The 13,371-nt window shown below is 36.4% G+C and overlaps 1 protein-coding gene across 4 annotated transcripts in view; it reads right to left on the minus strand.

Annotated features, from left to right (window-relative positions):
• Positions 1-13,371, minus strand: part of SPAG9 (sperm associated antigen 9) — a 135,411-nt gene that overhangs the window by 72,391 nt on the left and 49,649 nt on the right. For all 4 annotated transcript variants that reach the window (XM_040640845.1, XM_040640843.1, XM_040640844.1 and 1 more), the window contains exons 3-4: positions 11,167-11,237; positions 4,512-4,606 (exon numbers count right to left, since the gene is read on the minus strand). In XM_040640845.1, coding sequence (XP_040496779.1) covers positions 4,512-4,606; positions 11,167-11,237 — 166 coding nt within the window. The remainder of the gene's footprint in view (positions 1-4,511; positions 4,607-11,166; positions 11,238-13,371) is intronic.

Raw genomic sequence — 13,371 nt, forward strand, 5'->3', positions numbered from 1 at the left:
ATAGAAATACTGAGGTTATAAATAAAAGTGGAGAAATATTCAGTTTTGCTAAATAAGTCCTTTATTCTGTAAGCTCATTTTTGCAACAAGAAACTTAAGCCGCTTGAAATGGGCCCTCACTTAACACAAAGGATATGCTCTTCTATTCCTAACTACAATCAGAAAGGATTAAGTAAAACTGTCAGAACTCCTTCTTAAAGACTGGGTGAAGGAAAAGGATTGAGCGATTGCATTTGATTAAAGGTGTGTATGTACAAGGAAGTAAAACAGGACTTTCCTCTATTAGTTAATTATTCATCATTTCTTTACACTTGGGTACTTTACCTACTTGATTTGGGAAAATTCAAATGCAGGTAGGCAGCACTATAAAAAGCTAGATTTTAATAACTAATTTAAGTTTGTGTCTATGAGCTTCCAGAACAACCAAATGACAAAAACTAAAGTAACTACTCAGCTATTCTGTTTAGACCAATTATTCCCTAATGCTGGCTCAGCAATAAAGTTTTCCTAAGTCCATCGTGAAAAGAGACATTATTTATTATACTTTATTGGGTAATATAGGCCATATTATACACACCCACATTTCCATATATCACAGAACCTGTTCTTTCCTGAGAATGGTGGACCTTTTTCTACATCTTTTCGGCTTCTTTGATTTTAAATCCCTTTCTTTCGTCAAATGATGGTGACAATGGTTAGAAAGCAAATTTTGTTTTAATGTCCATACCTGACAAAATAAAAAGTTCTTGCCTGATGTTTATCCCTCAATTTAGGGGGGAACGCATTTTGGGAATCGAAAATCTAAGGGTCTAAGAGCTACTAAATGGCTTACTTATTTTTTAATATATCTTAATAACTTCAGCAAAAAGGTGTGAATTTAATGGGATAGTTTAATGGAAAGCTCTCTAACCCAAAAAGCAAAGACAAGCAGGAAGATAATACAGATTTCATGCAAATCCATCACACTGCTAACAGAAATCGAAACACAGGCCAGTCATTAGAATTATCTTTCTATATGAATGACAGACAATGCATTCATTTTCACACATATCAAATACAGAAAAAGTATAAAACTACTGGAGGAAAGAGTCCGCTATCAAGACAGGTTTTGCTTTTCCACTCCTGTTAACTAAGCCTGCAACCCAAAATACCAGTATGAAACACCTCTTTACATTGCTTTTATTGATCAGTTAGGATCTGCTCTGTAGGGGGGCATTTTTCTTCAGAGACTATCAAGAAGGTCCTGATGCTCTGGGTGACACTGTTTCAACTCTGGAAAACAATACTGCTACACACATGTCTGTCCACCTTATTTACTGATAAGTTTCATCAGAGTCGAGGGGAGAGAGGACGTGTAATTATGCAAGTTGGTTAGAATCCTACTTTTAAAAGAAACCCTGAAAGTTGAACGTTTAAGTCCTAAACTCTGTTGGTATGTATGTTTAGTACTCTACATATTAAGTGCTTCAGTGAAAGTCACAGTAGAAACCAAAGAACGGGATACATTTGGAAAAACATCAAGTAACAGGTTTAAACCCCAGGGGTTTCATTGTGTTCCAATATGCTGCCACTGTTTTAGAAACGAAGCCATCTTTAACGATCAGAATCCTTGTTATAGTCTTTTAAAAACTGCCTTAGTTCCATATATCCATTTTTTAGTTGGTTATTTAAATGTAACCTGTGAATAAATAAATTCCCAATTATGTTTTGAAACAGCTTCTTGGCTCTATAGACATTTAAAACAAATAATCATTAATAAAATTTCAAAAAGATTGTTCAACATTCACCAAGTGGCAAGCACAAAGGATGGTTTGTTACATTATCTCATTTAATCCTCATATGGAAATGGGGATTATTTCCTCAATTTTCAGATCAGGAAAAGTAATGCTCAGAGACATTAAGCACTAGTAATCCACAGAGATGGGGCTCAAAGTCAGACCTGTTGCACTCCAAGGCCCATGTACTTTCCTTGAAACCTACTGATTTTTCTTGACAATTTAATCTTAATATTGAAGACTTTGATATCTTTATTCCATTAGATCGTTAGCAATTTTTGTGTCAAGGAACTTTTCGAATTTAATCATAAGGTATTTTATCAGTAAAATAGCTAGAGTTCTGGAAAATAGTTCTGCTAAAATGGGGTGCATATAAATGACTGCAAATTATTTACTTCTTTGGTTTACTAAATATCATGCAACCGATGAAATAAAAAATAATAATCTCACACTTGACTTTTAAACTATTCACAGGGTAAGAACCTCAGAGGAGGAAACCCGGGTACAGAGACTTTAAGCAACTTGCCAGAGGTCCTATAGCTCCCATGTGGCAGAGCATTTACAGCCAGGCGGCCCAGCTCCAAGACTCTTACCCACCACGCGGCACTGCGCGGCACCGCTGTCTCCAAGAGAACTGAAACCTAAAACAGCCCTTTAAAATTAGTCTTATCTTAAGCTTACATATTCTTGAGTTAAGGTCTTTCTAATTTCCTAAATATACATATAAGCAAATCTTTTGTGTACTAAATGTACAAAAGTAGTAAGATTTCTTCCAATTTTTATAAAATCAGGAAAGAAAATAAATGACCGAGTACCTAATTTTAGATCGCAGATGAAATTTAACTTCTGGGCCTTTAACTAATGTTAAACACGAACCGAGGGATGAATAAAAAGAACACCTTGAGGGAATTTACTAGTTTAATTCATCTTAGTTTATCTAAATCCACAAGCTGAGTATTTTAAGTAAACATTTAAATAATAAAAGCTCGATACTGTGAACCTTCCTTTAAAACCACGCACGACGCAGAAATCTGAACAAATCAGATGCCTTTAGTTTGGGGAGTTAGAAAACAAAAGACACCCAACCCTTAAATATCTAAGATGTAGAAGCCGGTTCTTACAGGGTGCGAGTAGAGTGAGCAGCAGCAAAGCTCCAGAGATTAATGACTACCCCCACAAGCAGGCACGGATATTCGTCACCCAAGTCTACAAAGAAAGGGCAACATCTGACAAAACAATAGTGAATAGGCTTTGTAAAGCTTTCACAACTTTGATGTGTAAATAATGAGGGGAAAAATGCATTCCTTGCCCTAAAAGGTTTAAATCCTTTCACTTTAAAATATATTTTTTTAGAAAGAAAATATTTAAATTGTCATTTCCCGGGAGTTATTATTAAAAATTGAAAAAATGAGCCTAAATGTCCATCAGTGAAAGGATAACTGAGCAAAATAAACACCTACGGCCTTTGTCTACCCGGCTGTAAGTCTCAGCATAAAAGATACCGGCCCCAAAACGCTCAGATGCTAAACACAGAGGTTGTATAAACTTGGACCCAGTGTTTTACTGTTGCTCTCCCTTTACTCTCTGAACACTCTGCCTAAAACAAGACCACACTGACCTTGTACTTGTGCATAAGTACAATATGAAAATCCTTTTTTTAAGGTGGTAGTTTCCAAAGACAAAGCCGTATCCCTAGGTGATGGCCTGTAAATTACTATAAATAAGAATAGAAAATCCTAGCTTCAGGCCATTTTCCATTGTTTCAATCTGCAACAGAAATGGTTACAAAGCAGACCGGTGAAGCTAAAAATCTGAGAAAAACCAACTAAACAGGGGCTTCTAAGAGAGACTAGAGTACCTGAGTATCCTTGGTAGGTTCTGCGTCAGAGCTGGCACACCGGTAGAAATAGAAAAGTGCACAAGCAGCAAAACAGAGAGAGATACTAAGATAGCAGAATTAATGACCACCGCCCCGCCAACAAAGCCAAACACAAACAGCAGCATGCATCCAGGACTCATGGCGCTGTGCTGGCATGGTGAAACACCCGAACCAGGAGGCCTACACAGGGGCCAAAGGGGTATCTTTGTAGTGAGGATCTGTCATTCAGCTGCTGCCACAAAAACAATGCCATCAGCAGCAGCTTTCCACTCCATCCTGCAGCAGCTCCGAAGCGATGACGTCATCCTGCTCTCCCCACCTCATAACCATAGAGCTGCTGCTCCTAGCATTTATGCAGCAATCCAGAGCGACAGCCAGCCTATTAACTATTTTTCTCTCCACTAAGAGTCCTGGCTTAGCTCATTGGCTACAATGCTTGGGAGATCTACATAATTTATTCACACTCCTACATCAAACAGAAGTCTAACCCTTTCAAACACGCCTCACAGTAACAAAAAGGACTTTACACCAATTACACAGGAGAAATGAAAAAAATTTTCAGCACCCCCACAATTCAGAAAAATTTAAACCTAGTATAATCTCCATTAAGTATTACAAAACAATCAAAATACCTCCATACGTAGCTTAGATGGCATGGCTCGCGATTTACCTTTTCAATAGTGAGGGCTGTTTCTATTTTTCTATGCTATTCTCTCCTATAGCATTCCAACCATGCTTTTTGAGAGAGAGCTTTGTGAATCAGCCTAACTACTGTTCCAGGATTAAAGAACAGGGAGAAACAGAAACAAACAGATTATTTCGATTTTTCTCAAGGCAAAATGTTTAACCAAGCTTACCTAATTCTACTATGAGCTGTGGACTCTGGTTGATCACTCCCTGAGAGCTGATGAAGTTTTGTTCTCTCTAAGTGTTCCATATAATTATGGATCATCTATTTGGAAGAAAGAAAAAAATATGCAAATTTGTAAGGCTGATATCTGAAATAAAAACATAGCGTTTTAACAAGGGAAACATTTTTGTAGAAATCTCATATTTATCAGACTACCCACAGTTCCAAGGAAAAGAATATTAAGGATGAAAAAAATTTTAAATGGCAAAGGAATATATGCAAATGCTTACATTTAAGGATGCTGGTGTCCAAAGAAGTAGCCAACATGTTGCTTAGCATAGCAAAAACTTTTTTTTAACAACATGTGACGCTATTAAAAGATAATCTTGACATAAATAATACAAGTTAGGATCTAGGCATTGGGGAGGAGGTGATAAAAGACCACTGATAAAAATAATAAAGGGCATTTGAGAAATCCGTTCACTAAAATGGGAAACAAAAAAGAAAATGACATGAAACTTCAGAAGAAACCATACCCTGATGTGGTCATCTTTTCCATTTGACAAAGGATTCAGTGAACATCACCTTCAATTTAATTAAGTAATTTAATTTAATTAAATACTGAGATGTTTATTTCTTGTGCCCAAAGATTTCGTTAAAAGAACGCTAAAAGCTGGGGCGCCTGGGTGGCTCAGTCGGTTAGCGTCTGCCTTCGGCTAAGGTCGTGATCTGGGTCATGATCTCAGAGTCTTGGAATTGAGCCCCATGTCAGGCTCCCAGCTCAGCAGGAAATCTGCTTCTCCCTCTGTCCCCTCCTCGCCCCCCACCACACACACGTGCACTTCTCTCTCTCACAAATAAGTAAAATCTTTAAAAAAAAAAAAGAATGCTAAAATATGTTCTTTCATTTGATTGTTAATTTATTGGTATCATTACTTAGTGTAATCATCTAATAGCAAATAAAATGAAACATCAGAGCACTTTGATTTTATTTATTTTTATTTATTTACTTTTTAAAGATTTTAAGTATGTGGAGCTCAAACTCACAACCCGAGATCAAGAGTCCCATGCTCTACTGACTAAGCCAGCCAAGTGCCCCATCAGAGCTCTAATTTTAAATCTTGGATATAAGGAGTCATAAGATAGACAAGATGAATATGGAAGTAAAAACTTCAAGAATATCAAGTATAAAACTGCCAAGAAATTCTATAATCCTACTTAGTTTTTGGTAATTTACAGTTCCACTTTTAAGGAACCTAAATCTGGCATTACAACATGTAAAATCCAACAAATTTCAATCATAAATTCAAAAGCCCTTTGCTAGATACTAACATAAGAAAAAATAAATATTAAAGAATAAGAAAAGGTATGTTAGCAATCTAAAAGAATGTAAATTTGAAAAGTAGACAAGAAAAGGCTGATGACTTTCTTGGGACTACCCTTTGAATTCTTAAAATTTGAATGTTCCTTGAATGCTTAAAAAGGCATGGAACAGCTATGGAAGTTTCTAACCTTTAGCTGTATGAACATGGATTTCAATCTCAATATACCTTGAAATATGCACTGTAGCATATTATTCTTTCTATTGAAAGAAATAAGATTTTGAACAAATTTCTGAAATTTTCAAAAAAGCACACTTTTGTTAGGAAAATTTTACTTGGCATGTATGCAGAAAAATTAAATACATAAATCTGTTTGAAAGTGTTCTTTACTTCAAGTAAACAACAAGCTGAATGGATGCATGAATTAAGACAAGTAATTCTAGGGGCGCCTGGGTGGCTCAGTCGGTTAAGCATCTGCCTTCAGGCTCAGGTCATGATCCCAGGGTCCTGGGATCGGCCCTGTGTCCGGCTCCTGGCTCAGGGGGGGGATTGCTTCTCCCTCTCCCTCTGCCTCTGCCTGCCTCTTCCCCTGCTTGTGCTCTCTCTCTGTCAAATAAATAAATAAAATCTTAAAAAAAAAAAAGACAAGTAATTCCATCAAATCAATCATTGTAAGAGAATTAATCAGGCTGTTTCCCAATTAGGACTGTCTAAATAAGAATTACATTAGGCTAAGAAAAATTAATGTAGAATTACAAGGATATGGTACGTGAAGGCATTTTTTAAAGTTTTAAATTTACATATCCTCTGTTTTAAATTTACAGATTTTCTCTTTACCCCCATTTAAAGAACATATTTGCAGAAATAAAGTTTTTGTCTTTGTGTCAGCAAGTCAGAAATAATGAACTGTTTTCTTCTTGAGTCAAGAAGAACTTCAAGAAGAAAAAAAAAAAAAGAAACTAAAATAAGAAAGTGATGGTTGGGCCAAATAGGTATCAACTTAAATTTTCAAAAGATTTTAGAAAACTTTTTTTTTGTTGTTGTTGTTTTATTTATTTATTTGACAGAGAGAGACAGCCAGCGAAAGAGGGAACACAAGCAGGGGGAGTGGGAGAGGAGGAAACAGGCTCCCAGCAGAGGAGCCTGATGTGGGGCTCGATCCCAGAACGCTGGGATCATGCTCTGAGCTGAAGGCAGGTGCTTAACAACTGAGCTACCCAGGCGCCCCAGATTTTAGAAAACTTAAGTTGAATTCTTATATACTGGATTGTAATCATATGCAACTGATTAGCTCAGATGAAAGAATCTAAGTTTCCTTTAGCAATCAGATGAAGAAAATAGAAACCTCCCCTAGACTGCCTTTATAATATTTTATTTATTTAATATAGAAAAATAAAAGTTATAAATGCAAAGATAGAATTAGTTCTATCCCCCTAAGCAGTCCATTCTATGGATTGATTGTCTTCAGTGATTAGTTTTTTTTTTTTTTTTTTAAAGATTTTATTTATTTATTTGACAGAGATTGAGACAGCCAGAGAGAGAGGGAACACAAGCAGGGGGAGTGGAGAGGAAGAAGCAGGCTCATAGCGGAGAAGCCTGATGTGGGGCTCGATCCCATAACTCCGGAATCACGCCCTGAGCCGAAGGCAGACGCTTAACGACTGCGCCACCCAGGCGCCCCCTTCAGTGATTAGTTTTTTAAAATATCTTTTTAAATTTATAAAATGTTGAATTCTAAACCTTCAAAAGACTGATTCCTTCTTCAAATGATATATCCCAGATATAAATTCCAAAATGGTCTATATAAGGAAATTGGTTCCAACCCAATTATACTAGCACTTTATAGTAGAGAATAAAAAAAACCTGACAGCTACCATTTATTGAGCATAAGTCAGCCAGTGCATTTATAGCCAGTTTCATTTAATCCTCACAATATTAGAATTTTATAACCTCTACCTTAAGATTAAAATAACTTGCCCAATTTGACCAGTTAATGATCAACTGTGTTCTAACTGCCATTAGCTAGTTGGCTTTAGGGCCAGAACTCTAGTCCCTCTGACTCAATCATCAAATAGTTAAGCATTCTAGGACCAGTGTTGTATTTGCCCTTTTAGTCAATTCTCTAGGCAGGCAACAAGCTCATTGTTCTTTCTTCCTCACACCCACAAGAAAACCCCACACCCTAAAGCATTTCCTGACATCTGAAATAAAACATGCACTATATTCTGTAATGCATAAAAAAGGTAGAAAAAATAAATTGTACATAAAATTTTTAATTTAAAAAATATCAATTTTAATTACGGGGCTTCACAATATAGCACTGCTTTAAAAAGAAAAAAAAAAGTGAATGGGAGGGCAGGATCATTGGTGCCAGACGAAAGAAAGAAAGGTGAGACAGTAAAAGAGGGCATGCTTTAGATAATCTACTGTTGGGTCCACCAGCCCCATCCCTCCTGATCTCATCACTACAACTCTCCATTTTCTCAGGTATGAACACTAATTCACACATATTCAGGAGTTGATTCAGCAACAAACAGTTGGCAGATCCAGAAGGATCCCAAGCACACTGTCTGGAAAATCCCTACTCCCCTCCGCATAGAGAAATCACAGCAGAGGTTAACTGTCAGCTTGGTTAAAGCTGGGAAATAAGGCAATAAGTGAGGTTTTGGAGAAAAGTGCTCCTTTAATCATGTTGGCCATGAATCTCTCCATGCACAGCCCAAGAATCATGTATCTAAACCTGCAAGGCCGCTATTCTTAAGCCTGTTGCAATGCCAGAAAGCAAAGAGGCACAGAAAAATCTCGAGTGCTTTTAACTCATTATGTTCCATAACCTAAAAGTGTTATTGAAAATTCAGGCAACAGAATATGACAGACCTAGGTTCAAATCCAGTCACATACTAGCTTGGAATTTGGAACAAATCACTTCATATTCCCTTTCTAAACTTCAATCTCTAAAATGCGGATGGATGATGGAGTTTGGTCAGAGGGTGAAATAAGAATGCATTTAAACACTCCCTGATGTAAGACGAAGGTTCAAGGTTTTGGTGATTAAGAGTATGTACAGATGTGGCCCAAGTGCCTCACAACTGCTTAATGTTTGTATTTCCTCTACTGCCTTATTTAAGGCCTATCTTCTTTTAAGCAAATTCAGTATTGGTACAAAATTTTGGATTTGATTAGAGAGAACAGTTATTCACATTACAAAAAGAGCCATAGCAGATGTCTCTTAAGCATCAATGTGTTCGATAAAAGTGCCATTTAAACAACTTTTTTGTGTGCATGTAAAAAAGGTTATCTCTGTCGCAAGTAATGGTGAAAAGATAAGGTTAAATCCTTCAAACTTCCTTTCCCTGAAGGTTTCCAGAATTTACCTTTAGGACATCTAGCTCTTTAGCCATGGATAGCTATTTATAATTGCTAATTGAATGGCATTTCTAGAACAGATGTAGAAGCTCATGAAAATGTGGTCTAGAGCATACAGACCTATATTTCAAAGCAGCTATATGTGTGTTACATAAACCTTCCTTGAGGCAGAGCAAAATAGAAGGAACCTATCAGGGCAGAGGAAAGAAGCTCCTTGTGACTGAGGGGAAATCCTACAGAAAAAGCTGTCGTGCTACAAGTGAAATCTGCCTTAGTTACTGGACAAGCCCAGCTCTGATTTGGTATTTAAGATTTTCCCAAGATCTCTTTTTCTTCCTAGTGTCATTCTCTAAAGGAATAGATATAGAAATATTATTATACCTTTTCATTTGAAATTAAGATGTCAGGCTGTTTTTTCTGTAGGAACATATCTTCACTTTTATTAAATAAATATGAAAAAATATGAAATTTCACTTTACAGTTTTTTTAAAATGCAATTTATTGTCATTTTATACATACTTCAATTTAACAATCCTCAATTTTTATGAAGGTTAAGATCAATGAAAAAACAAAATGATTATTCATTATTCATCACTATCAATTACTTACAGCACATAAACACATTCCTCCAACCAGATTTATATTTATAGCATTGCTAAGCACTACCGGTTGTCCAGGCATGGATATGGTGTAAAAAGAACCAACAACAGGCCTTTAACAATCAATTGTTTGTTTTTTTAACGACCCTAAGATCAAGACCTGAGTTAATATCAAGAGTTGGTCGCTTAACCGACTGAGCCACCCAGGTGCCCCATCAATCATTTCTGAACAGTCTTTATATCTACCAATTGCCATCTGATTAAAATGACAGTATTTTTCTCATACTGACAAGGCTGCTGTTGAAGCTACTCCCATCTTCCCAGGGCTAAACGGTTCCAAACCTCTGTAGCCAATCTTTTCCCTCCAGCACTGAGTATCAATTCTTCACAGGTGGCTACGAAAGCTAAGATAGTAATAATCAATCCTCCTATGTCAGAAATTCCAACCCCTCCTCAAGAAAGTATTAATCATATTATTCCAAAGCAAATCCTTAAAAGCAACAATATAGGTTTCTACCACAGGCAGGATGAGAGATCAGAAACTAATGAAAGAAAAATGGAAGCCGAAGACGAGAACCATCTGTAACCTGGGAGATTTGGGTGAGAAAGGGGGAAAAAAAGAAAAATTTTTTTCATGTAACAAACAGTGCTTGAGTCTATGAAAATTCTATTTATTGAGGTTTGTGACCCCCAGACTGACCATGAAACACAAAAACAATTTTCACATTCAGAAGACTGCAACAAAGACAGCATATGAAAGGCTCACAGACAATCATAAAAAGGTTCAAAACATGCTCAAATTTTCTAATTTGCTTTGAAGAGATTATGTATTAGAGTTATTAATTTAAAAATACTGAAATTTCATGAAGAAAACCTGTTTTAGAGTCATTCTGACATAAGACACAATCTGTGTTTTTATTACTTGTTATGAGCTTAATGCAAATAAGCCCTTTATAGTGGATTACAAATACAGAAACTCTTTACCAACAATTTACCAATCTATCATTTCCCAACTGGTAACAAAATAAATTAAATAAATTCTGTCATATTAGCATCATATATACTTTTTATTACATACACATTAGTTTGTACTTAACTGGCCAAAGACACAACAATTGGAACTGCCTTAGTAATTACATTATTCTGTGGCACACTAATTCTCATCCATGAATAGTTAATTCCAGATAAAAAAATAACAGAAGTCAACATTTGGTAACAAGGTAAATGCTACATGAAATTTAATGTTTTCTGGACATAATAATCCCCAAGAATTATATTAGCTGACTTTCAAAGAAAAATTAAGATATAAATATAACTTCTCAGGTTAATTCCTTTAGTGCAATATTAACATGGTAAGAACAAACCAGAAACCCACCTCAGTGTGTCTCTGATGTAATGCGTTATATTCCTTCTTCAATTCTGCTTCTCTTTCTTCAAGTCTGCTAACTGAAATAAGATACATACATTTAATCAGAACAAAATATAAGAAATCTACTTTTAAAAATTTCATCCTTAAAACCTGGAATAGGTTATCCAAAATTCTTAGCAACTTTAGGACTCAGTACTTCTCAAAATAGAGACCCCACTTCACCTTCCTTAATAATAAAACTTTCAGAGAGGGGGGATAAATTGGATTTTAAAAATCCCCTAAATTCCTTCTAATATGCATATGTTTATCAGGTCATCCCCCTTAAAAAGGTTTTTAAGTTGGTACTCAAAAACATCTTTCAAATCCCCTCATAGAAGTTTTAAGCTGGGGTTTGGGCCCAAATCACTGATTTCTAACATTGATATTCAAGCACTTTTTCACTACTGGGCAGTATATGAAAACATCATTGTTCCTAAGTACTTTTTCGGCTTCAGGGCTTAATTTCAGGGACTCCTTTTATTTAGCTCCCTCTGCTGGTGGAGTTTGTGAGTGACACTGATTTGGGGGTAGTGCTCGGAGTACAACTATGTAATACGTTTTTTTAGGTTTTAGATCCCGAGATACAGAACGTTAGGACAGGATTTCATAGGAAATAACACTATCAGAGAGGAATGATTCTGGGAAAAGGTGGAGTCCAACCAGGACCACAAAGAAATTAAATTACAGTACTCAAGATAGATGGTGAAGAGCATACGGGCACACACTGTGTTACCGAGAAGGGAACACGAAATATGATGGTGGTAAGGAAGAGGGGAGACTGGCCAGTCTGGAGGAGCTCCTGCTGCCTAAGGTAAGGAGCAGTGAGAAACAATCTGGTGGGAAGAAATAAAGCTGGTGCCACAGGAGCTTGTCAAGATACTCATTTAAGTTTGTTTAAAAACCTTAAATTAGCTGGAAATGTTCTGCTGGTCTAAGGGTCTGCTAGCTGCAAGCATGCAAGATTGCTTGTAAGCCACAGCCTGTGTTCCTGGCCAATGGCTGTAAGTAACTACTATGAATAGATGGCCATGTAAGTTAACTACGAACCACTAACAGTACACAAATGTTTCCCTATACCTAATGTTAACACACCAAACACCCAACAACGCAGAACTTGCGCTGACCAGTAAACTCATCTTTGGTTTGTGTAGCTTTACTTGCTACCTTTGTTTGAATATCTTGAAAATACGTCATTAATTAGAAAAACTGTAGCTTTGTGGCTGAAAGCAATAATATGCAAACTTGTAATGCAGATGTATTGTGATAATGCGAGAGGTACTGAAAGTGTAATAATTTTTAGGGCTGCTTCTGTGATTTTTACTTAAACACAGGAAACCCAAGCAAATTATAGATATTTAGTTACAATTTCAAAACAAATGTTTTATACTACTTCTCGTCAATTAAACTGATCCAAAAACTTAACCCTGAGACTACCGGTTGAACCTTATCTATTTGTAGTTGTTCATCTGTGTGTATCAAGGTTTTCTTGGTATTGTGCAACCAAAACAAAAAAATGGAGGTTGAGTCTAAAGTAAAATTGCAACTATCATTCATAAACCTCAATTTCAGATTTTTGCTCAACAGAGTCTCATTATTCTTGCCAGCTACCTTGACATCAATTCATAAAATAAATTTATATCACCACCACTACTGATAGCAGCTAAAACTTTATAATGCTTATTATATACCATGCACTGTCCTATGTGCTTTACATAAACTTATTTGAGCCTGATACTAACCTTATGATGAAAGTATTATTACTTCATTCATTTTCAAGATGAGGAAACTGAAGCAAATAGAAGTTAAGTAACTTGCCCAAAGCCACAGTTAGTAAATGGCAAAACTAGAATTCCTAATGGAAGAGTCTAGGCCCAGAACCTGTTTTTGTTTTTTAAGATTTTATTTATTTATTTGTCAGAGAGAGAAAGAGAAGAGTACAAGCAGGGGGGGGCGACAGACAGAGGGAGAAGCAGGTTCCCCACTGAGCAAGGAGACAGATGTGGGGCTCAATCCCAGGACCCTGGGACAATGACCTGAAGGCAGGCGTTTAAGTGACTGAGCCACCCAGGCATCCCACCCAGAATCTATTTTTAATTACTATGCTATGCTGTCTCTCAAGAAATACTCCTTTTAATCTGTTCATATATGAGTTACTTTAAAACTTCACTTGGG

The sequence above is a fragment of the Ursus maritimus genome, unplaced genomic scaffold, assembly GCF_017311325.1.
Source record: "Ursus maritimus isolate PB19 unplaced genomic scaffold, ASM1731132v1 scaffold_24, whole genome shotgun sequence".
In the NCBI taxonomy this organism is placed as follows: domain Eukaryota; kingdom Metazoa; phylum Chordata; class Mammalia; order Carnivora; family Ursidae; genus Ursus; species Ursus maritimus.